Source organism: Neopelma chrysocephalum, unplaced genomic scaffold (genome assembly GCF_003984885.1).
Source record: "Neopelma chrysocephalum unplaced genomic scaffold, ASM398488v2 Primary Assembly neopelma1_26, whole genome shotgun sequence".
Classification (NCBI taxonomy): domain Eukaryota; kingdom Metazoa; phylum Chordata; class Aves; order Passeriformes; family Pipridae; genus Neopelma; species Neopelma chrysocephalum.
In genome coordinates, this window is record NW_020897695.1 from 21,958,099 (window position 1) to 21,983,012 (window position 24,914).

At 39.1% G+C, this 24,914-nt stretch overlaps 2 protein-coding genes across 12 annotated transcripts in view; one reads left to right on the plus strand and one right to left on the minus strand.

Moving 5' to 3' along the window:
- The window catches only part of LOC113964066 (mediator of RNA polymerase II transcription subunit 1-like), a 32,278-nt gene extending 16,049 nt beyond the window's left edge, over nucleotides 1-16,229 (plus strand). The window contains exons 7-17 of one of the 10 annotated variants that reach the window (XM_027675858.1): nucleotides 2,122-2,193; nucleotides 2,288-2,362; nucleotides 3,509-3,579; nucleotides 4,393-4,458; nucleotides 4,918-5,026; nucleotides 5,729-5,853; nucleotides 6,217-6,329; nucleotides 8,205-8,400; nucleotides 8,741-8,836; nucleotides 9,273-9,381; nucleotides 15,878-16,229. In XM_027675858.1, coding sequence (XP_027531659.1) covers nucleotides 2,122-2,193; nucleotides 2,288-2,362; nucleotides 3,509-3,579; nucleotides 4,393-4,458; nucleotides 4,918-5,026; nucleotides 5,729-5,853; nucleotides 6,217-6,329; nucleotides 8,205-8,400; nucleotides 8,741-8,836; nucleotides 9,273-9,381; nucleotides 15,878-16,229 — 1,384 coding nt within the window. Of the gene's footprint in view, nucleotides 1-2,121; nucleotides 2,194-2,287; nucleotides 2,363-3,508; nucleotides 3,580-4,392; nucleotides 4,459-4,917; nucleotides 5,027-5,728; nucleotides 5,854-6,216; nucleotides 6,330-8,204; nucleotides 8,401-8,740; nucleotides 8,837-9,272; nucleotides 9,382-10,350; nucleotides 10,729-15,877 lie in introns of those variants that run through there. The other 9 variants (XM_027675859.1, XM_027675862.1, XM_027675860.1 and 6 more) reach the window with 9 other exon arrangements.
- On the minus strand, nucleotides 10-16,275 carry YAE1 (YAE1, ABCE1 maturation factor). 2 transcript variants are annotated; one of them, XM_027675870.1, is made up of 5 exons: nucleotides 16,166-16,275; nucleotides 15,025-15,326; nucleotides 13,242-13,363; nucleotides 12,580-12,848; nucleotides 10-47 (listed from the first exon to the last, which is right to left on the minus strand). In XM_027675870.1, the coding sequence occupies exons 2-5, from the start codon at nucleotides 15,139-15,141 to the stop codon at nucleotides 25-27; spliced, it is 531 nt and encodes a 176-aa protein (XP_027531671.1). In that variant the 5' UTR covers nucleotides 15,142-15,326; nucleotides 16,166-16,275; the 3' UTR covers nucleotides 10-24. The 2 variants fall into 2 exon arrangements, with proteins under 2 accessions (XP_027531671.1, XP_027531670.1); XM_027675869.1 differs by lacking the exon at nucleotides 10-47 and having other exon boundaries at nucleotides 11,388-12,848.
- Between the last annotated feature and the right edge of the window lie 8,639 nt (nucleotides 16,276-24,914).

Below are 24,914 nucleotides of genomic sequence, written 5' to 3' on the forward strand. Positions count from 1 at the left end.
TTGAATGGAAAGGAATGCCTGAGGCTAGAATGGTTTCATTGTAAAAACTGAAGAGAAAAAATAAAAAGAGAATCAGGAACCAAAAATATGAATCCAGAAAATGACAGGACTGACGCCTTTTTGGATTCCATTTAAGTGGGTAGTTGCTTCCAGTGCTCCATATTGGAAGTTGGTGGTCATTATATCTGTTATTACCTGCTTCCGATTTGTAAATTCAAGGCTAAAACTGTAGCAAAATTAATTTTGAAAATATACTCCAGGCATTACTTATTTCTCAAGTTTCTCCACTGAAAACAGCTAAAATGCATCTGTATCAATGGAGAAAGGATAAAGAGTACTCCTCAATACATTGGCTGTAGTTGCCAGTTGAACACAGCCTTTGAATACTGGCATTTGTGTTGATTGCAAGAATTATAGAACTTATAATTGAACCCATAGTTTTGGTAATGGACTGATGATGACAATTCAGAACTGGCAGATTGACAGATCCAAACTAGATATTACTTTTCCCTTTCTCCTTCCATCAAATAGTCTTTGTATTGTCCTTATGCAAATGTTTTAAATTACGTGTCCATCAGGTTTCTGTCACAGCAATGAAAGCAAGCTGGTATTACATGGCCTGAGTTTGTTTGCAAATGCATAGAAGGACATGTTACTTGAATTTTCTCATGTGGTAATAGGGCACTATATATACATTCTTTTATTATTATTACCATGTTTTGTTCTGTCTGAATAGTTGCTGTTCCAGGTCAGGCCACCACTTTAAACATCTATTTAGAAATTCTCTAGCCAGTATGATCACAGTTCCAGGTTTTACTAATAATAAGTATATTTAAGAAATTGGATTCTTCTGTAAATACCTTGGCAGAATAGTTGAAAAGGAAGGTAGAGAGAGAAAGAATATCATTGACCTTGAGTGTTTCATCTCTCTTCTAAGTGGACCTATTATGCATTATCAGTTTTCCCAGCCTTCTCTTTCCTCAGAAATGAAGTTATATTAGCTTAATGGGTATCAACAGCTATGTCTTAGAGCTTTAACTTGCATTTTCCTAGATTTTTGACTTCCAGTGATGTTAACTGCTGGAAGTTTTGGCTATGAGCGAATATCATTACCAATGGTACTGTGGGTACTACTTGTCTGCCCTCTTGGTTTTGTTAGGATTTGTCAAAAAGCACAAGTATACCTTCTATGCCTTTTGGTGTAGTATTTTATTTGTTTGCAAGGCAGTTTGTTTTATGTGTAATGTTTCCTGTGAGTCTCAAAGTAACTATGAAATCGTGATGAACCAGCCAGCTAATGCATAGGCTGGTGCTGTGCCTGTAGCATGCTTGCCTGCCTGCCTCCCCACTAGTCCAATTGGAAAGAGACATGCAAGAGCTGAGTGACTTGTTTAGGTTCCTGTGAAAGTCCAGGCAGGCTTCTTTTTTCTCTGGTGATCCACGTTGTAGCTGCATCTACACAGGTCTTCTTGAGTACAGCTGTTGGCATGACTGCAGCACCAGAGAATCTACTAAGACCTGTAAAACTCAGTAAAATCTACTGAAGCAGGTGAGTTAATACCTGGTGGGTTAGTCTGAGCAGAGCTCCAGCTATCACAGCTAGTCTGTGATATCTGTGGGAATTCTGGGGTTTGAGCAGTCTGAACCATTCCTTCATAAACCAAGCCACTTGTCCAATTTTTTTTTTTTTATTTTATCAATTATATTGAGGGCGTCTCTCACAGGGTGCTGTGAAGTGCAGCATTAATACAATACTTGGTATTTTGATGAAGAGAACAATGTACACATGTGGCATTAAGGGAATGACAAACTTTATTGGAACATCAAGAAAAGTGTTTTGCAACTGATGAGCTGTCAAATTTTGTCTCATGTATGTTTATTGCTTTTAGTAGTGCCTATTTCAGTGGTAGTTTCAGCTATAATCATAGTGCTTCTTGCAACAAAAATAAGGATTCACATTTCCTGGTATTTTCTAAGAAACTTAAAAAGCAGTACTGCTACTTGCCAGATCTGATAAGGAGGAAACACCTCTGAAATTATGCTTTTTCTAGCAAGTTGCATATAAAAGAGTTATTTTCCATCTCATTTAGTAGTGTAATAGCAATTATTTCTTTTTGTTAGGATGAAGAACTATGATGCCTTTGGAAAGATTTTAGAAGACCTGTCAAATATGTATCAAATTCCAGGAAACAGGTTGCAGCTAGTTTTTACTTGAAAAACTTTTAAAATCTATAGCCTTGCATTTGTTTACTTACAAAAATAATAAACTGTCTTCTCTCTCTCCCAGTGAAATGAAAGCTAAGGGGTATCTTGCTTTGCAGGCCCTTGAAAAAGACCTTTATTCAATGTCTCTTCTGGGCAGGTAACTTAAAGTCTGTCCCTTTACCTCCACCTCCACCCCTTCATTTCACTAAAGAACAAGTTAACTGATCTAATTATATAAAACGATATGGAATGCTAATGAGTTTTCTCCCACTGGAAAGCTCGAAGCTTTTCTGCAGTTTGTCAACACCAGGCATGCCAAACAAGATCTACTGAACTCCTGTGCTTTACCTAAGACTTTCTGGGAAACTAGTTGGTTGCAGAGCTTGGGTGTGTGTGCATGTGACCACCCACTGGGAGCAAACAGTGAATCTGAAAGTCAGCTGTCATGTTTAGATTGTCCTGTGGCAGAAGAAAAATATACCTTTTGGAGTCCTGCTGTTTAGGTACCTCAATTTGTGCTCAGGTTTTAGCTCAGGAGTTGTGGATGCTAGCTGTCCTCCTTCCTTTTCTCATTTCTCCTTTCAAAGACTAGGATTACAGTGGATGGGGAACAGATTTTTCTAAAGCCTTGTAATTGTACAAGGTTTTTCATTCTTTTCAGAAAATCAGAATTGAGGGCAATGTTTTCCTTCTGGATTTTTGAAGTATCTTTTCTGATATTTTGCCTATTAAGTACTCTTGGCAGGTATAGACTTCTTGAAACACACTCTTGGTTTATTTTTGCACAGTGTTCCCTTATGAAGCATAATAACACTGTGAACTAATATACTGTATCCTTGCTGGTCACTGATCTCAGTAAGTATTATTTATGAGTTAAATAGATCCCATCTGCAATGCAGAGCTTTAGTACACAGCTATGTAAATGTATGGCTGTATGTATTCAGCTATATGAACACATTTGAGGTTAGAGACTGGTTCTGTTTTAGCTTATCTAGGTTATTTCCTCATTCTTTGCTTAACCAATTACCACTCTAACACTTTTGACTCCCTTCATGTCTGGTAAATAGCACATCAAAGTGCAACATGAAACAGCTCAGATACAGGGTTGAAACTGGAAGCCCAGGTCCTAAAAGTAATGTATGATTGGAATGATGGTGTTTGGAAGATGTCATAACAAATGGAGACACAATCTACTTGCAAGAAAGCATCATCTCCCTTTGATTAAGAATACAAATTATGGTTTACGTTAGCTTAGCTAGTACTGCAACTCAGGAAACACTAATCAAGATGTGTTTTGAACTAGAACACAGGATGTAAACAGAGTTACTGAAATACTTCATGGAAAAGTAGGACACCTGGTGCCAAGAACTGGAGGTGATTTTTTTTTTCTCCCTCTTTTCCCTTTTCCAAATTCAAAGGATTGTAATTAAAAAACCCCTCCGAGTTGATCTTTGTTTACAGGAAAGATCCACTATTATAAATAAAACTTGCTGTAGGGATTTACTGTACCTGTATTCTCAGATAATGTACAGACATACAGAAGGAGAAAATACAGGGAGGCCAGGTGGTTTATCAGCTGCTGCAACATTGACTTTGCAGCAGCCTAAAAGCAAAGCCATCAATATTCGGAGATTAGGTGGGAAACCACAGTTTGGGAGTAACCATGACATGACAGCAGCAGTAACTGAGAGAATGCTCTGGTTGCCTAAAAGGCAAATATAGCCAGTTGATAAGTTTTTTGGCTCATCTGCACTGTCAGAAGTGAGCTTTAACCATTAATGTGTTATAGTTCAGAAAAGTACTTCTAATACATGTTGCCACTATCCTGTTGTACAGCTCGTGTCCCTTATGCAAGTAGTGCAACTTTCCCTTTTATTTTGGAGTACTCACTGAAAGCTAGAAGTTCAGCTAGTATTTTTAAGGCTGAACAAAAGGCTGTTGTGCAAGAGAAATTAACTTAATCTGATGATTTCAAAGATATCTGATGATTTATACATGGAGGGTTTAGCTCTCATATGCTAAGAAAATCCTGTGATTTGAACATAAATTGTAATTAGAGATGCACTATTACGAGGAATCCCCTCTGCCCATCTACACTGTTGGATTTTTTCACCATTGTTTCAAGGTATTTAACGTATTTCCTCTGACCTTTGTAGTAAACATTATTTTTCTTTTTTTATTCCTCAGGAACTCCTATGAACATTGAATTTTACATTTCTCCCTATCAAATTTTGGAAGCAGAACTAAATCCTGGTAAAGCTAGAAAAGCAGAAATAACTGATAAGTTTTTCAGTGCTACCTGTTTCATTAAGCAAAGTTAATTAATGAAACTAAGAAATAAAATTCTAATTTAGTAGAACTATTTATGAGATGCACTTTAGCACAATTTTAGTGTCCATCAGGAAACTACTTTCCATTTCTTGGATATTGACTCAAACTGTAGTGATATCCAACAAAAAACTGCCTAATTCAGCATGAAAAATGACTGGTGATGTTTTTGATCTGTTTCATGGTGTGTCTCAAAAGAGGCTATTGCTGCTATCATCTTTAGGCAACTTTGGCTTTTTGGGTGTGATCTGTGCAGACTTCTCTCTGCCTGCATCACCGTGGCTGTCAGTTGGACCTGACCTTCAAGGACCTTGCATGTTTTTCATACATAGGATTAATCTACACTGAAAAGAGGAACATAATGCAATTCTCTTTCTCCCTCAGGTTCCCAGGTTTGTGGAACAAAAACAGTTGTAACTATTGAAGGCACTGATATGCTCCACAAACTTCCTCTTTCTCCACTGATTGTAGATCCTCAATCTGGAGAGGACAGGTGAGGCTCTGGACTCTTCTCAGTACAGAAATGGATTTACAATTCATCTGCACTCACTTCAGCGTAACTTAGATTTAGCCTCTGCTAAAACAGGAAGCTCTGTTTTATTGATGGCATTATGTTCCATAGCTAAACCCTCTATAATCTGTGGTTTTTACAGTTTTCCCAAAAGGACTTTAAAGGTATTGTGTTCATATTTAACTGTGTCAGTTGCATTGAACTGTGGATTTATTCATAGATTGGAAGCCAGAGCAAGCCACTGGAACAATACTACCTAACTTCCTAGTATTCAACAATCAACTCCTTCATAGTTTCAGAGCAAAGAAAGCATATATTGAAAGATACTACACCTAAAATACACAAAATAGTTTGTTGTCCCACTGTGGGTGTTGATACCTTCTCTCTCTCTACCTCAGTGCTGGATGGAGGGAATGTCTGAAGTAACTTTCCAAAATAAAATACTTTGGAATGATTTATAGCAAACATCACTCCGTTTCAGGTGTCTCACTTTTTCTTTCTGCCAGTTTTCACATTAAGCATGTTTTAATATGTTAAAGTTGCATTTATAAAGCAAAACTTTTCTCAAGTCAGAAGTCTGGAATATAATAAACTGCTCGGGACCTGATAGTGGCCTTGCACTAAGAGTTCTTGGACTGGCAATTTCTGTAGAGAAAGTTTCATTATGACAATTTTTTTTCCCAGCAACCCTGCTTTTTTGCAACTGACTGATGAACTCAGCATGGATTTGCCAGCTCTTTTTGTGCTGAAGTTTCATCAGCCTGTTCCTATGTCCTCATCCAGTATTGAAGATATACACAGGCTCACAGGCATGTTATAATTGTTTTTTAAGACTAAGTACTTCTGTGCATTGCTTATTTGCTTTTTATTTCCCAGTGTTAATGTTGCAAGAGGAAAAGGTTGTTTTGGGGGCAGAACACAGTCTATCTTATCAGCTGAAGTGTAACATTTTAGCAACCAGTGCAAAGCGCAAAAGTTCTAAGACAGACATGACAATTATGGACAAAGCTGTTAAAAACACTCTACCTCAAATTCCCAATAGCAAAAAAAGGGGAATAAGAAAAGAGATCAATGGTTTTGTCTTTTCAAAACATTACTTTTGTTTTTAATATTAGCTTTCATAACCTACAGTCATAACCTAATTGATAATAAAAAAAATCACCTGGTTTCAGGAATTCAGATTTCTGGCTTGAAACTAGCTCCACTGTATGAGCTAATTGCTTGGTCTGCTCTAAAAGAAAAATGCAGGGAAGACTTGTCTGCAAATGAATCTTGTTTCTTTGTGGTGAGTATAGTGGGCATTTGACACACACTGTGCTGTTGTGCAAAATATGTATACCAAATTATATTTCCCCATAAACAAGCAATGTAGACTTACCAGAACCCAACAGTATTTAAGTGCTCTTTAGGAAACAGTTCAAGTAATTATGAAACAATATTAGATCCTTTCAAGTAAGTGAGTTTCTCATCCTTGTTAATGAAACACTGTATGCTTGGCTCCCGAAGTCACACTGATTTGTCTGTGTGTAACCTAAATATTTATTCTTCTAAAAATTGCTCAGAACTTTATCATTAATGCCTTAAAAAGAAGGAAACTTATTGACTGGTGTGAGGAGCAAGTCCCAAGAAGGTACTTACCTAGATTTTTGAAGGTCTTTATCATGCTGTATGTCACACTATTTTAACAAATGAGATTTCTTAATTAGATAGCACTGAGAATACTGATTTCTTTTAAAGGGATTGGCAGGAAGAAAACTATAAAGTGTTAAACTAGCGATGTCAATTGCTGTCTAGAGACAAGGTTGTTTAACTGAAGAAGGCTTCCCTTTTAATAACTGCATTATTAAAAATAGGCTGCGTTAGATGTAAAATTTTAGAATAGAAAATCGTAGCTGAGATGCCTTCCGCCAGGCTTACATACAGGGCAACTACAAGACAAGCTTCAAAGATGTACTTTTTTGTTTGCTAGGTAACATTAATTTTGCAGATCATGGCAACAAAATAAGAGGGTACTTTTTTCTGTTCCACTAGCAGTGTTAGCAGAGCCCATTGCCTACTTAGTTCTTGGACTTTGAGGCGGTAGTACAAAAGGTAGTAGTAAGTTTACACCATGCTAAAGTAATGTTTGGCAAAGCTCTTATCTGTAAAACTGGATGAAATTAATCTTTCACTTGTATTAGATACACATGAAAGGCTCTTTAACTTTTCAGAAATTCCCTAAAATATTAGTACTTGCTGGGAGATTGTTTTACTTCTGAGTTTAAATATTTTATTTCTAGAATAAATTACAAAATTGCACTCTAACCTTGAAATAAGTGTAGGGGAAATCCTTTTGCTCCACGAACACACAAGGAAAAGCTCTTTTATTCTGCTCTTCAGCTTTTCTTAATGTAGACCCTGCTAATTAACAGCCCTACCCTGTTCTTAAGGTGATAGGTCCCATTTGGCATCCTGAAGTAGATAACACAATATTGCCCTTCTAACTTTGTCACAGAATCACTGTCAATGTGGATGGGTGACAAATTTTTCTTACTATCATTTCCTCCTCTACAAATGAATCATCAGGAGATATTCCAGCAAAACATGCTTCTCCAAAGAAAGTAGTAGTGATGGAGGGAGGAACAACATATGATGTCCAGAAGAGATTTCAGGCAAAACTGCTATCCTTTTTGTGCAACTGTCAAACAGCACTACTATGATATTATTGTGAGAGTAAATCTTGGTTGATAGAACGTATTCCATCATATTTCTATTTCTATTGTTGTAGAATATAACAATATATGTTGTAGAATAGAATTATTATTTAGTATTTATTATTATTGTCATTCCAACTGTTATAGAACATTTTCTATTTTCTCTAACATTTCTATAGCCTACAGGGCTCTTAAAAATAGTTGGAAGGATTGATGGTACTTGAACTCCTGACCACTTGGCTCTAGGTATATTCACCTAATTTGAATGCGTTTGGGAGGGACAGTGGATCTCATTTAGCTTCCTTATCTAAGCATTATATTTCTACTGAAATGCAGAGACATGATGGACATGTTAGAAATGTATATTTCAAAATTATTCTTTTTGTCAGATTTTGCAGTTGCCTGCTAACATCAAACTTTACTTTCCTGTTTTCAGTGCTTGAAATATCACCATAATTGTTGATTAGTCTCTTCCAGATTGCCCAAAGCACTGTTACTTCATAAACAAAGGCTCAGAAAAATCAGATTTAGCAGGAGCCTTGGTCAGTAAAATCCCATTTAGCCATCCAAAGTGTGTGCCTGGCGTAATAGAGATTCTTCGACATCAAGTGGCATATAACACTCTTATTAGCAGCTGTGTCTCTGACAAGCATATAAATGAAGGTAAATTGTGTGGTTGGACGTGATGGCAGAGTATTAGAGAGAAACTAGCTTCTAAGGTGGGTGTTAACAGATTTTACTGCTCCCTTGCCAAAACTGTCATTACTTGTGAAGTACTGTAAATGATAAAAAAATTCTTAACACTGTATTGCATTTTTTCTTTTTTTTTTTTTTTTTTACTATCTCCTAGGCCTGACACATCTATAAGCATAAACTAAGCTGTCAAAGTAATGAATAATTAGATTCTACTGCATCAGTATTTTTTAAATTCTGGCATATGTTTCAGCCAAAAAGAGCCCAGATTCAATGGGTGGATATCACTAAACACTAATTTTATTTCTAGATGATTCAGAACTGCTTTACTTTGAAGTGGTACCACACAGGAACACCAGCTTTTGTGTCTTTTTCCTTCATCCTGTGAAAGAGAATTTAGCCTGTGGTATGTGTGGAATAATTGATACTGTCCTCTTTACTCAGCTGGCAAGGGACTTGGTTCTATCTAGGCTCTTGCGCTATGCTTCTCAGTAACAAGTACATTCTAAGGGCCACTCTCAATGGTGTGCAGGCCATGAAAAACACAAAGTTGCACCTGTGTATAAACTGCTTACTAAAAGGTATTCTGTACTCAGAATAAAACAGAAAGCAAATGCAAATATTCAAATCCTGTTTTGTCTTGGCCTGCATTTAATTAATAAATGGTAACTTCTATTTGTGATTTAAGTGTATTAGGAAAAAGCATGTCATGCAAATGCGTTGCTGCAAACCCCTGTCCACTGACTTCAGTCTTACGTCTCTTTGAGCATCAAAATGAAAGGATGGTTTTCAATCTTTGTAATTATTTCAAAACAAGCATTTTTTGTTCTGTTCCTTCTTAGTGATGATTGATGTTATAACCTCCAGAGAAGTCCACTGTCACCTTCAGTTAAATCCTCAAGATCCAGCTCTAAGTTGTAGTGATGATTTCATAGCAAGAGCTGTGAAGAGGTAAGTAGTTTTATTTTATTTCATAACAGTTGGAATGAACATCAGGTGTCCATTTAATGAAAATACCATGCATGTTCATAATGCCATATACTCAGCAACTGGAAAACTTCACTCTAGGAAAAGGTTGTAATACAGTAGTGGGAATAAGTTACTTCACTGTCAATACAGTAGTGGGAATAAGTTACTTCACTGTCTTAAGTATCTCTTTCAAAAATTTTAAACATTAATAGCGATGAAGTGTTTCTAGTAGAAAGCACATGGGAGCAGGGAAAGACTTTTGGATGAAGAGTTTTATCGTTTATGCTTTTCTCTTTTGTAAATATGCTTTTCTGAAGACACTAGCTGATTACAGTCTCATGACTAGCATAACTTAGAACAGCATGGAAAGGTCTTTTTACACATCTACCTAATAGCAAACAGTGCTTCTTTTCAGAAAAAAGTGCCATAAGTATGCATACTACTATTATCTGTTTGATAACAACAAGATCAATGTAGGCTGGATTTTGAACCCAACTTTAAACTACGTAGTATTTAACTGGAGTCATGTTAAGAGTGGGGGAAAAACCTCCTTCAGTGTAGACAGTGTTTTAGAAAAAAGATATGCTCTCTACCTGTCTTATACAAAACATGAAAGTTACAAAACTCAGCAAGAATTAATGTATTTCAACATTATTGGTTTAGGTTTTCATCAGAAGCACCCTTATGACTTTTTTTCTGACCAAACCCTCCTACTCTTTCAAAACTTCTTTGCACCACTAAGTTCAAAGATCCAGCACTGTATTTGTTTCTGGTGCAGCACATGTAGTTTATATTGTGGTTACAATGTAACACCTGGTTTTATGAGGCAAAAAGATGCAAAGAGGTAGAGCTGTTTTTCATTCTGGTGTCAGCCACAGTTTAAAAAACAGAAGTACTTTAAAGAATGGATGTAGTCTGTATTAGTGACTAATGTGTCATTTCCTTCTTCAGCTGCATGTCAGTCCCAGTTGTCATGAGAGCTATTTTCAGGAATGCTGCCAAGGTGAAAGCTGATAGCGACACACAAGATATGGATGTAGACACAAAACAACCACATGAACCACCATCTGAGCAAATTACAGATTCTAATAGTCTCAAAGAAAGCCCTTCTGTGGCTGGTCAGCATGATTTGGTAGTGACAGATAAGCCAAGTATTACAGACAGCACAGAAGAAAATCTCTCCACAGCCAAACTGGAAACTCTGGGTGATAACATGGAAAAAAGTAACCTCTCACCAAGAACAGAAACTTTGTGCAGAGTGGAGGAAAATTAATTCCATAGCTAGTGCAGAAGCTGTTATGATAGACAAATAAAATCTATTGTTTGATAAGCAAAAAAAAAGTCTACTTAGTAATTTGTGAAAGGTGTTTCCTCTTTGCAAACTATTAAAGATGTAGAAGTAATACCCTTGAATTTGCATTTTTAAACATTCAAATTTGGAAAGTCTAACGCTACTCTAGTAACCTTTATTCTACCACAATATGGAAGAAATCTCTGTTTAACATACATGATACAGTCTATAACACACACATGCACTTGTAGAAAAGTAATGTTTATCCACGTCAACATTATGCTAAATAAATGGAGAAAAAGTTACTTGAAAAATTTTGTACAGACACAATTAATGCAGACAGCCCTATTTGTCCACTATTTCAGAAACAGGTTCAATAACACTCTTAACTGCAGTTTTGTTTACCCCTAAAGCAGAAGAGGTACTGAATGCCAACCAAACTTACACTCTACCACCTCTGTGACAGGATAACAGTGTCTTTAGTAAGAAAGCTGTGAACTCAGGTTCTGAAAATCAAGTAATTTTTGCCTTAGTTTTTTTCTGGCCTCAAAGTATGGAAGTGTTTTGGGGGGGTTTTTTGGATTTTTTTTTTTCTTTGAGTATAGTCGACTGTTCAAAATTTTAGTTTGTCTCTGTCTAGACTTGCTTTGTCTCAGATCTGAAGGAGGGTTACGAGCAACTTAAAATAAGCAAACTCTTAACTTACTATAAAACAGTTTAATTAGTGTAAAATAGAGAGAGGCATTCACCAAGAAAAAACTTCCTGAACAGAGCAGTTTACAGCTACAGTTAAGACAAGCAATAAGAAAATGATTCAAATATAGAATGCTGGCATAGAAATACAAAGTGGTCAGAAATATGCATGTGTGGCTGACGTGTTTCTAAGAGGTGGTGAATAAGCCTGGCTTCCTTAAAGAGTTTGAGAAAAACATTATGGGAATGTGGGAAAGAGTTCAGGCTTGAGGGACTGGCAAAATAAATACAAAAATAACACAAGGATGTTCATTAGACTGAAAGCATGTTTAGTGTGGTCTGACAGGGTAAGAGTCTAAGAGTAAAACAGTGGAAGTGTCAGTAATTCTGAATTTGAGAAAAATGGTGTATTTTCAGCAAAACCGAAATAAACAGAATTGTATAAGGAGGAAAAAGTAGTTTTTAGCTGTGAAAATGCACTGTATAGTGGTTACAAAAGATAAGAGAAAGAATTTGACAAAAGGTGAAAAATTCCTGTATTTTATATAATGACTAGAGTCACAGCACTCTAGGAATCAGCAGCAAATCCTGTTCTATTCTGCATATATTTAGCATATCATCAACAGCAGCTTATTCTTCAAGAGTTGCTTGTCCATAGCACTAGGCATTTATTCTTTAGATAGCAGAGGGAACCATATTAGAGGGGCTATTTAATGGACCCACTTTATTTCCAAATTCCTGCCAAGAGAAGGCGACAGTGAAATGAGAGCTTCTGATGCAGAACAGAAACATGTTTAGTAACTCTTTGGAGAGCTTTAAGAGTCATTGCCCCATTCTGTCATGTTACCTTAAGATTAAAAGTGAGGGGTTTTGCCAGGAGCCAAAGGCATAGCGAAGATTTACAGAAACTACTTTTACTGGAAAGTATCAAGATCAGATTTTCCTAAAACAAAGTGATGCATCAGCCTGTATATGGTCCACAAAGTGAGAAGCAAAACTAGTTGAGATAATTTTAAGTACCATGAGACAGAAAAATTAATGTTCCAGTTGCTGGACATGATGGAGTATATCCAATGATAAGCCCAGTTGCTCTACCAGCCAAACAGTCTGCTTTTTAACCCAAGCAAGCGTTGACCTTTCAGGATCTGTGCAGAGGTTTGCCTTGCTGCACTCAGACTGCAAGGAACCAGCCTTAACATTATTTCCACAAATGCTTTCACCAGAGCCGCCACCATCCTCTTGGTTTCCATCTTTAACTTCCTTGTACTCTGTCCCAGCTGAAGCTGTGTGATTAAGGTCCATGTCCTCAACAGAGTCTAAAACATGTCTAAGATGTGGCTGTTCTTCAGTAGAATTCAGATACTTAAGCACATCTTCTTCATGCTTTCCAACCACATCAAGAAGATTATTTATCTTATTTAAAGCAGAATCATGTCCATTAAAATGACACCAGGATAAGAGAGCACTGAAAAGTGAACAAAACCAAAAGTGATTATATGTATCTACACAGACCTCCAATTGGTGAAGGCAGATAACAATGTGCCAAGATATCAATGCTATGTAAGTGTACGTGTCATTCACATTTTATGGATAATTCAAGCAGTAGAACTAAGTATTAAGCTTAAAGATGAAGATTCAGTTAATTTTGGAAGAGCAACTGAAGGAGGTTTTCAAGAATGATCACTCTACACCCAGGTAAGCAATTTCCTGTATTCAAGGCCTGAGAATTCTCAGGTTCCTCACTTTGGGCAGTTTTACAATGCACTTGTTTTTAAATTAAAACAAACAAAAAGTTGCATGCATGTTCCTTCATACACACTCTCCACATGCACTTAACCTTAAGGAGTTTGTAACCTACTTCAGGGTTCCTTTGAACTGGCCACATGTAATCATCAGCTCGGCACCGTGTCTGTAACCTTGATTAAAGCCTTTCTGGAGTGCAAGTTCTTTCCCAGCCTCAACTCCATCCCTATAGCCTTCCTATAATAAGAGCAGTGAAACAGGTTGTTCACAAGATGACAAATTGGACCTATGACAAATGCATAACAATAAAAAAAGTTTGAACAAGTATTCAATCTCTTAAATTACAGCTTCTAGATTTGAACATCCCTCACAGCTACACACCCATTGCCAAACCAAAACATGCTTTTTGCAGTGCATTATGATTTACTGACCTGTAAGGTCCAGTTCTTTTTCAAAAGGATCCCCAGAAGATCAAAAAATAGGGAAAGTATTCTTAGAAAGATAAACAAAAATAACACAAATCTGGAAGAAAGCATGCTTGCTTTTATGATGACCAAGTTCTTTATGAAAAATTCATTTAAGAATACCACATCTAGACTTCTTTTTTCTATTTAAAAAATAAACAGGCTGCCAAGTAGTACTTGGCAGAGTACTCTCCTGTCTGTAATCCATCCACCTGTTCTTCCAAAACTAATTGTTGAGCATTGCTCTTTTATTTGCTAGATCTCACTCAACTCAATAGTTATACCAGAAAAAAAGATGGTGATGGACTGAGTCACATATAAGTACACATAACATTGTGACTGCTTTCTGTAAGAAACAGTTAATGATTGTAATGCAAATTAATTTCTTTATATTCTAATCACATTAAGCACAGAATAATATATATATTATATATAGCACAGAATAATTCTTAATTTTTTTCACACCAAAATTGCAAGTTGTAAGAGTGAAAACTCCCATTTGCTCATGAGAAAACTGGTGGCCTTGCAAGAAAAACAGTTAGGAACACAAATACTTGTGTTTTTTTGGTTTTTGCCCAACATACTCTAACTTCCACAACACTGTATGATTTTGCAGTTTCTACTCACAAACATCAGAGGGATTTGTGTAAGAATACTAAACAGCCCCTTAAGAAAGCCAGTCTTTTCAAGGGACTCATATGCAGGAAACTTCCTTGGACAGTAATACACCAGCTCTGCTGTAATAACCTTCCTCGTGAACAGCCTACGCAACAGCTTCTTTCCATGTTCTTCAGCCAAATGCTGCTCACCTGTGAGTGAGCAAATGAGCCCTACTGGCCCCACTCTGAATCATAATGTATCTGTTGAACTAACCTGTTTATGTACTTGTTTTGTTCCCTATAGAACTCCAGGGAGCAAGGGCTGTGGAAAGCAACTTTCATAAAATACATTTTTCACCAGAAGAATATATCAACCAAAGAACTACACAGACCACAATGCCCAATGGTGGTTGCATGTGGAGTCTCACATCTTACAATCTGACTGATGAATAAACTCTACTTAAATGCCCAAGCATCTCATATTTCTTTATTAGCACTGTTCAGCTGTGTTGGCCCTACATTTACTAGGGGTATAGCTACACGTACAAAGCAAATAGCTTGCATCATAATTCAGCACTGCCTTTTACAAATGCATGTGCTTGTGCACAGGGATCCAATGTCTTTTGGTAAAACAGTACTTTGCTGTGATGACTACTAAGAAGAGTTTCCCTAAATTCCAGCTACATTTTCCTGATATTTAGAAGAAACTAAGCCATAATAACTTTTAAGCAGCCACTCTTACTTTTCCCTTTATATCATCCATATGTATATCAAGGTATGAATCAGTAAACCTAAAATGGCTAAAAAGACTATTAAATCATTTTTATAGAAATACCTTCAATCTTTTTTTCATGGTGCTGTTCCATTCCTTCTGTAGCAGATACATCTCATCTGCATCTTCATCAAATATATCCTCGTTGGATCGGCTGACTGCAGCTTGAACCCAGGACATGACAGCAGTGTCCTATGACCTCTGTTTATGTGGTAAAAAAACACTGAAAAATTCCCAAAGTCCCTCTGGTGAAGTGCCAGATTAGAAGTATAGGCAAAAATGTGAGTTCTGAAGAGAAGCCAGGTATGAAGCTGATTATTCAATCTGTACGTGTAAACTTGGTGCTGCTTGCCACTGGGGTGCATCTGTCAAGACAGATCATCACTCATGAAGCAACTTCTGAGATTTATGAGAGCAACTTAAAGAGTTTCTTCCCATCTTATGGAAGTGACACACATATGCACTTATGGCATACACATATGCCAAGTTAACATTCCTAAATGCTGCTGGTACACAGACAGCTGGATGCCAACAGCAGCTGATGAACAGCCTCTTCAGCCTCCCTGTGGTGCCCTAAGTTACACACACAGGTATGCACACAGGTTATATGTATATACACATTGCTCTATATTTGTATATTGTACATACACAGTTACCTACACATAGGTAATTACGTACAGAGTCGGTAACTGGAAAGGACTCCAACGTTTGATTTTCAGTTTTCTGGTTATGCAAAATACTTAACAATCTTATAAATCTTGAACAGTCCTTTATATTTTGAATAAAGAATTAGCAAGTTCTACTGCAGGGGAAAGAAGAAGCTTTCGGATTATTTTGTTTTTTCCAATGAAGAAAACCTCGAGAAGCCTCTTACAACTAATTCATTTATATCGCTGGAAATTTTTACAATCCTCAGACGCTGCTCCTTGTGGAGGAGGAAAGCGAGGGCCCTGGGACACAACGGGCTGGAGTCCCCCAGGCGCACCCCGCCGTCCCCACATCCTGCCCAGACCTCAGCGGAACTCACAGGCCCCGGCCAGGCCCCGACCCGCCATTTCACGGCCGAGCAGGTGCCCAGATCCCCAGAAGCGGCCGCGCTGCGAGGAGCCTTCCTTCTCCCCTGCCCGGCGGCAGATGCAGCCCTCCCTTCGCCTAGCCTCTCCGCGCCGCTCACGCAGGCCCCGCCGGCCGCCTGGCCGCTTACCTCGGTCCCTCACCGCGGCCGCCAGGACACCCCGCCACTCCTCGCGTGCAGACATCTTGACTGAAGGCCAACGAGCGCCGCTGCCGCCGGAAGCAGTAGGGCAGCGGTAGCCATGTTGGACAAGGGCAAGCTCCGCGGAGCCCGCAGGAGAATAGCGTCATCTTGGCTAGCAGCCCCAGGAGAAACTGGCGGCGCCATGTTGGGTGAGGGCGCAGCCCCCTCCCGGAGGCAGGGCGGGCCGGCCCGCTGGGCGCGCCGGAGTTTGGCCGTCGCTGCGGGGTCCGGCAGGAGAGCCTGCTGCGGCCGTGATCTCCCTTCCGGCTCTCAGGAGAGAGCGGAGTGTGGCTGCCCCCGGCGTCCCACAGCGCCGTGAGGCCAGCCCCGGAGGGATCGCATTCCCCAGAGCACGGAGGTTTCGTCCTCTTCAGTCATAAACGGTAGAATTTTTTTAAAAAATCTGCCTTGTTGGCTTCAGAATTCTCAAGGACTTTATGTGAGGCGTGCCCTTAAGCTATCCTCTACAAGATGTAGGTATTACAATGATAAATCTTTTTAATATGAAAGGCACCAGCACGAGTGAAGTGTTACATTGTTCACTTGGACTAGAGAAAACAGTGGCATCCCGTTAACATAAGTACAACAGAATAAATAAACACAACATAAGCTCAACGGTGTTTGTGCATGCTGCACTTGGCTTATGAGCGTAAATTCAAAGTCAGTTAATCTTCATAAACATACAATACACAAAACTTGAATTCAGGTTACATGTTTCTCCAGAGCCTGGTGCAGTAAATGCCCTGTGTGCTGAGAGCTCTGCAGGCCCTGAGAGGCAGAACATCAGGGAGGCCGATTCCTCATGGGACCACACTCACCCCACAGCCACTGCCAGGTGTCCCACTGGTGACATTCCTTACAACAGGGCTGGGGACACTGCCATGGACAACCAAATGCAGAGCCTATCTGCACACTGCTGGTACTGAGAGATGAACAATGGTGATGTGCTGCACTCTCATTTCCCTCCTCCCTGCTGCTTTGCAAAAGCCCGTCCTCCTGCCTGTGACCCCTCTCGGATGCACACTGATGGTTTCATGCTCAGGTATGAGTGGCCAAGCAACCCAAATCTGTCTAGAGATGGATATGTCTGGGGGCAAAATGACACTGGCGCCTCTGGATAGCCAAAAATGCATATCTGTTCCTGAGTAGTTACTATACATGTCCATTACTACTGATTTCCTAGCCCAGTTCTATCACTTCCACCTTCTGCCTGGCAGAAGCTAGCTCTGCCATTTTTTTAAACTGGTAACAATACTGACTGTATGCACAATGCACAGTCACAGAAAACCATTCTGGCAACAGAAACTCCTGAGCCCTCATGACTGGTCATAATGACACTGCTAAACTTGGGTTAGTCCTTTGCTTGTCATCTTCCGCTCTGTCTCCTCAGCCTCTTGCTCTTCTGGAAAACATACAGAGGTCATGGCTCAGGGAAGCCGTAAGTTTCCCAGATTCACACTATCTCAGTTTAAATGTCTTACATTTAGCAAAGTTGATCATTCCAAACAGATGTTCAAGACAAGTCTTTATAATCATGAGAAACAGTGAAGAAAGCTTTCTCTTATTAGTTGTGTGTGAATAATTAGGTGAATCATGTATACACAGAACAACGTTGTTGGGACAGACTTGAAGACAAGTTGATTGCGTGCTGATGGCCTTGACAGGACTGTTGGCAGGGTTGAGGGTGAGGTGTGGTGCCTCAGAGTGCAGATGTTTTCCACACCTGTGTGTATTATGGTGACACTTTGTAAAGACACATGCCAAAAGATCAAAACAGGAGAGCAATATTTCACAGGCTAAAACCCAACAGTTTTGCACAATGAAGAAAAGTTACCTGAAATGGTGAAAAACAAAGAAGTAGTTGACTTGTGACCTATTGTAAAGTTTGTTGCTGCCATATCTAAGTTTAAAAACTGTCTAATTTTAGGCTTATGGTACCTATTATACCAAAGGTACTTCTGGGACACAGACATGCCTGGCTCAGCAGTTACTCCCTGCATACCTGATGCTGTGGGAAGAGGTTCCAGAGGGGTCAGTACACAGTCATAGCTTAGTCATAGCTTAGGTTGCCAGAGATCATTACGAAGGAATTCTGTCAGCTTTCCTGTAGCAGTAAGGTTTGCCATTAAGCAATCACCCACGAGTGATCTCCGTAAGTGAAATGTGTGAGCATAGGGTCATAGGCTCCTCCTTTACACCTGTTTTACTGCTCATAATGGCTCAGATAATGCATTGCTCCCATTCAGATCATTATTATACAACCTTGTCTCTCAAACACAAATGGATGGCAGCAGCCAATGGATTTTGTCAAAATGCACAAAAGCACTTCATGATTTCAGGCTTTTTTGAGGGGTAGTTGATTGCCATGGTCAGGACTTGCATACAGGCCACTCTGTGGGGCAGGATGCTTTCATTCTCACTAGAGCAATTTCTGTTGCTGTGTGCTGTTGTCTCTGGCAGAGTCGAGCTAAGGCTTGTGAAAGGCCTGGGGCACAGGACTGTTCACACTATTCTTGAGTCATGCAATCCTTATGGACTGACAGAGCCATGTTTCATTGCCTCTAATTTTGGAAGTAATATAATCCTTTTAAGAAATCACGGCTCTTAAATGGTATTTGGATAAATTTCAAGAACACTTAAATCACTGTTTATTTGTTGTAAACAAGATAAAAACAGTGAAAGAGAGTAAGCATTTGAAACATGAGGAGAGTGGAAACCTGTCGCAGGGTATCTTGTCTTGAGGCCTGGTCCGGTGGGGGAAGAAAGACGCACAAGACACACAAGACACACAAGGATAGTGAGACGAGATGTCTGTCTGCTCAGTACAGCAGGCAGCCTTTATTGAGTTTGCCAACTTCACACACAACACAAACATATTCCCACAACAACACCCAGGAATCCAAGCACCTGCACATTATCAAACTGTCTTAACCTTGTACTCCCTGCAACCCAAGGCCGTGTCCATGGAAACCATCTAACCAGCTCCACTGCTCCCATGGAACATGGCCTCACTTTTGCACTACCTCAAACTTTAATTGTGGGGCTTCCCCCCACAGAAACCCTCAATATTTAATAAAGATGGTATATGCATTGTCACCAAACATTGCACAGTGTTTCCAAAAAGCCTTAAAAATGCATATTCTGCCTATGGTCAGGTCTTCTTCCAGGTATGTGGTTCTACTGCCTTATCAGATTCTAGGCTGTCTTCCTTGAATGTCGTGAATAACAGGTCATTGGTAGGACTGCCTACAACAGCATCAAGAAAGACATACTCGTGCTCACATGCAGTCAATGTCTCTGTCCTGATCTTGGCTCTCTGCATTTTTTCTTCATGCAAGGGATGTTGGGGTTGTGTGCTGCTGGCTGAATATTGCAATAATAATACAGTGACCTCCAGTGTGTAAATCCTTTGCTTCCAGGCCTACCACAGAGAAGGAAACAGTGAGCTAACAGGTTAAGTGAAAGGTTATAGGTTTAATGAGGTTTCAAATATTGCAGCTCATGGCACAGGAGACTATAATGACCCTAAATTAATCAAAAGGGTTAAAATAAACTTCTAGGATCAATGATTTTGGCCAGGGCATGGTAACAAACATACACTTCTGTGTTTTCCTGTGATATCTCTCATTCAGAATATTAAGACAATTTACTAGTATAGCCTTGTCACCCTCTTCTGATGAAGGTAAGTAATACATAAGAATTGCTTCCCTGCTTTTGTGAAATCACTTCTCCCTTCTTTAATAACATACAATAATATTACACAACACTTTGGGTCAAAATGTCTCATTTAATGTGAGAAGAAAATGGAAGAATATGGAAAAGAGCTAGAAATTTGTGAATATATCAAGGGTAAATGTCTAACATTCACTTTAAATCACCACAGGAATCTTAATAATCCTTTTACCATTACTTCTTACTCAGGTTTCTTCAAGGGAGATGATAATTTTCTGCCTCTTCCTTCGCCTGTATTACCAGAGCACAGAACTTTGATAATTAAATATTAAAACAGAGCAGTTTTCTTACTTACAGAGTCATTACCATTTCAGATCCTGGAAAAGAAAAGAACCTTTCCTGTCTATTCCATGAACTCCCAGCAGTTGGGCTTAAATTGAATTGTAAGTGGAAGTGGTTAAGAAAAGGAATAATTTTTTTTCCCCCCTCTGCCTTCTCCAGGCTTTCTTTGAACGTTCTCAGGGCTTGCAGTCTTAAAAACTGTACACTGCACTGTTGCATACTAAACAGAGCAACAGGTACAGTTTATTTACACCAAAACAGTTCTCCTCTGTCATTTTCCTTTGTTTGGGTCTCAAATGAGTGAAATTTGTTGTCCCCAGAAGTATTCCACATTTTCATTCTGGAACTTTGATAACAACTCTACCATTGCAGAAAGGAATGGCTGAGATCAAAATGAGCTATATGCACATCTCAGCTCAAGAATAATGTCGACAGAACAGTGTAGTATGGGACTACACTATTATTTTTATAATATACAACAGAGGAGCAAGGAAGGAATATTCCTAATTGTCTTCAATCTGTTGACATTGAGCTTTTCACAGTGTGAAATGCCATGCGAACAGAAAGAGGTTATGTCAGTAATGACAAGCAAATGTAATAAGTTCTACATGTTAGTTGTGTAACTGAATCAGGTGTCTATTGAAATTGTAATATTAGGGATGAGTCTGACTGGTTTTGTATCATCAATAAATCAGGATCCCATAGCTTTCTGACTCAGATATCCTTAAACAATATTTTTCTACCTTAATGGTTACATTTTATGATACAGAGCTACCTTTTTTGTTTGTATAATTATTGATCATAATGTAGGCAAATGTTTACAGTAAATGCAATTGTTCCAAGGAAAATGCTTGCTTACAGATTTCTGCAGTGAATTGAATCTCTATTCAATGTCACACAGACTTTTTGTCACACTTGTGTTTCTTCAACAGGAGAGAAATGCCAGCTTTTTTCTTTTGGCTAAGAGATGAATTGCCCTCTCTGTTTTATCCCTTGTATAAACTCAGGCAAATGATGAAAAACTGCAGGAATAGCAGCTGTACAATGCTGATCCAATTGTCTGAAGTGAAATAGAACTGCTAGAAGGCATAAAACTTACGGAGTGCACTGATTTCCTTGGCACCTGAAACTATGAGAAAACAATTGTTTCAGTGGCAATGCACGGTTTCTGAAAGGTTGAGGTTATGACAAGAGTAGTTAAATGGTGGCTTTGAGTTGCATGTGGATTGTGAACAATTCCAGTACAGCATGTATGCCGTACCTGCAGTGTATAATTGGTTGTTTGGCTGTGCTAGCACAAAGGTTGCAATTCACAGTCTCAGCTGAGGAAGAAGGTGAGCTGGCATTGCAGGACTTCTGGGGACCCAGCTTTGGGGCTGTCTCCCTTCCACAGGGAGCTACAGCCCTCTGTACCGCCACTGTCACCTGTAAAAGGCTACCTGAGCTCCCTGAGGATGGCCCTGGTAGCTGACGCAAAGCAATTGTCCAGGACAATATATTGCTGGGTGTGGGAAAATGTTCATCATGGAATCATAGAATATCCTGAGTTGGAAGGGACACACAAGGATCATCTAGTCTGCCTCCTGGCCCCGCACAGGACATCCCAACAATCCCACCATGTGCCTGAGCATTGTCCAAACCCTCCCTGAGCTCCATCAGTTCAGAGCAGAATGTGATGTCAGCCAAAGAAAAACAAATGCACTTGGTAGTTCATGAGATTTCAATAGAAGTTGAAGTATATGCCCCTTTATGCAAATACTTGAAGTATTTGCCCCTTTTTACCTTAAAACTGCTGCTGCAGCCAGGTGGGGTGTTAGACGTTACTGCACCATCTCCGGTAGGGCAGTTGGGCAGTGACATTCCCTTCTCCTGGCTCCTTGAATGTGGTTTTACCAGTTCCCTGGGTTACTTTCTCAGACCTGCAAGTATACAGATATGCTCCTCTTTCATAGTTATCATCTGTATTAGTGGAAGGTGCTGTCTTCAGTAGCAGGTGCAGGTGCCATGCAGCTGAACGAACAGGGACTGTGACATTTAAACAAGATGAACCGTTGCATGGGCATGTCTTGAACATTACTGACTAGTCTGGAAGAGGCTGAGCAAGGCTACTTATAGCTACTCCAAATTTATTTCACAAGACTTAACTATATACATTCACACAAAGTTACCTGCCTATACTTTGCCATTGTATCTTGCTCAGGAACAAATGCAGTTAATTTGACCCAACAATCCACCATGTAAAGAAGTGACATTAGGTACTTTTTTCATTGAATTGTTGTGATCAGTATCTGTCACCCTGACTTGGGCTGAGAAGCACATAGCTGTTCAGGTAGTTACTGATTTCTGTGGGTTTGCGCTCAGGATGACACAGTTCTCAGCATGCAGGATCACAGAGAAGGTGAACTTTCTCATCAGGTTTTCTGCAGCAGAAGACTTGCTAGGTTTTTAAGAAAACTGAAACATCAGTGGTCATGTTACAAGCTCAGGCCTCGACTTTACAGTAAAATCATGATACATTTTAGCTCATCCAAAAGCTGCAGTGAGTGGTTCTATGAGATACACCACGCAGGCTTGGCTCATATTTTAAATAGCAATATGGAGCTTCAAAGTTCTTCAAAGTGATGCCTGCTCAGCTGGTGTTACGAAAAAATTCAGGAGCCGTAAGCTGGGGTGAGATAAGAAAGGGTTTAATTATGCCAAGGCAATAGATGTTACACGGCGCGCGCCGGGCTGTGCCCGGGATGTTACATTTATAACAATATTTGGCCAATCCTAAGTGTGTCCACCCTATAACTTTTGGCCTGGTCCACCCCCTGGCCCGCCTCTCGAAATTGGGTCTGGGGTGCTTTTTGGGACCCCCTCTTCATCATCTTCTTCATCTTCAGCATACAGAGAGCAGGGTGACCCAGTTCTTTGACTCTGTCCTGCGGTTTAGGCCAAGATACAAGCGTTCTCCAAACAAGACAGGCTTACCTTGACAAGAGACAAAACATTTTCTACTGGATATGGGGGTAGGGTGATAGGGGGGTATGGAATGGGGTGAGATAATTAAGGAATGTATAAACTAAAGGGTACTATGGGGAGGAGGGAGAAAGGGTTTCTAAAATCTACTTCTATTACCTATAAAACTTATAAGGTAGAAAAATAAGAAAATCATTATGGGCTTAAGGCATCAAAGTATTAGAAAAAAAGAGCTGCAAACTCTACTTCCTTTTTGTGAAATGAGGTCACATCTTCTGCAAAACTGTGTTGTACTTTACCACTGACTCAATGTATCAACTGACTAATTGTGACTAAACAATTTTACAAGTAACGCAACAATTACATTAGCGAAACCAGAATGAATTCAGCACCACCTGAAGGTTGGGAATAAAATTCCAGGTCAACATGACAGGCACTCCAAGTTACAGGAGATGAAATGTAAGGGAAGCTGATGTGAGGCAATTTGTGCACAGAGATGGCAAAAAGCTCTCTATAGAAATGGGCTACTTCATTTTATTTCTTCCTAAACCCAGACTCCAGTCATTTCACTTTCTAATTCCCATACAGATATCAATTCCTCTGAGGAACCTATCTCACTGCAATAGCTTTGTTCCAATAGGTCAACTTGTGTGAAAAATACATCTTAAAACAGTAACTGTGTTATAATTTTAATTATATAGCAATTCCAAACTGATCACGTATATTTCAAGGTTTCAAAGTCTTACCTGTCTGTGGAATATTAATATCAAGGTCCATTCCTGTTATTTTATAAATATGGTATAAACTGATATTAACTGCCAGTTCTGTTCCCAGAACTCTATAAAAATTGCACATTTAGAGTACTTTTTGGAATAATGTAACTAATTAAAACTTTTATTTTTTGTGAATTATCATATTCCATGTTTGGCAAAATAATTTCCAGTTTATTACAGAAATCGTGATTTAATAATTTGGCCAAGGAAAATCTGCAGGTCCTCTGAGAATCATCTTAGCACATGTGGAATAGTTCCCTTTTTTTTCTAGCAAGAAAGAGTGTATAGTGCTGAGGGTTACGTTTTATCCTCATGCAATATTAGCTTCTCAAGAAAGTTCTCAGAATGTATTAAGACATAAGATGATGTAGTCTGTGGTTACTTGAGAACATAAAACCTTGTCTTCTGTCATTCCTATCCCCATATCTCTGTGCAATGCTTACAGCTTCTTTTCAGAAGCTAAAACAACAGAGGCAAACCTTGCTTCCTGATTGACTGATGGGGTAATGAAAAGTATTAGTAGTCCCTACAAACACCATTGATTTTTATTTTTTTTAAATCTCAAATATTGACACCTTATCTTTGTATTTGAAACAAGTGTTTGTCTGTTTGATGTATTAAATGTAAGTAGGCATGTACACTCTGATACCTGTGAGCATTATCTGCAGACTCTGAGGAGCTCACGAGCATATTTCAAATTCATTTCAACAAGGGCACCAGGCAATGTTATAAGGATTTCGTAAAAATCCATCCCTTAGAATCTTGTAAGTAATCTCTTGGATATCCTACAGCCTGGCCTTCATAAAGCTTTCGACACCAGGTTGAGTGGCTGCATGTGTGTGAAGCTGCCAATATTCTCTCTTTCTCTGGGCTCTGGAATTTACTGTTGCAATAAAACAGAAGCATTCCCTTGCATACTAAACTGAAGTGGCTATGAAGAACAACCG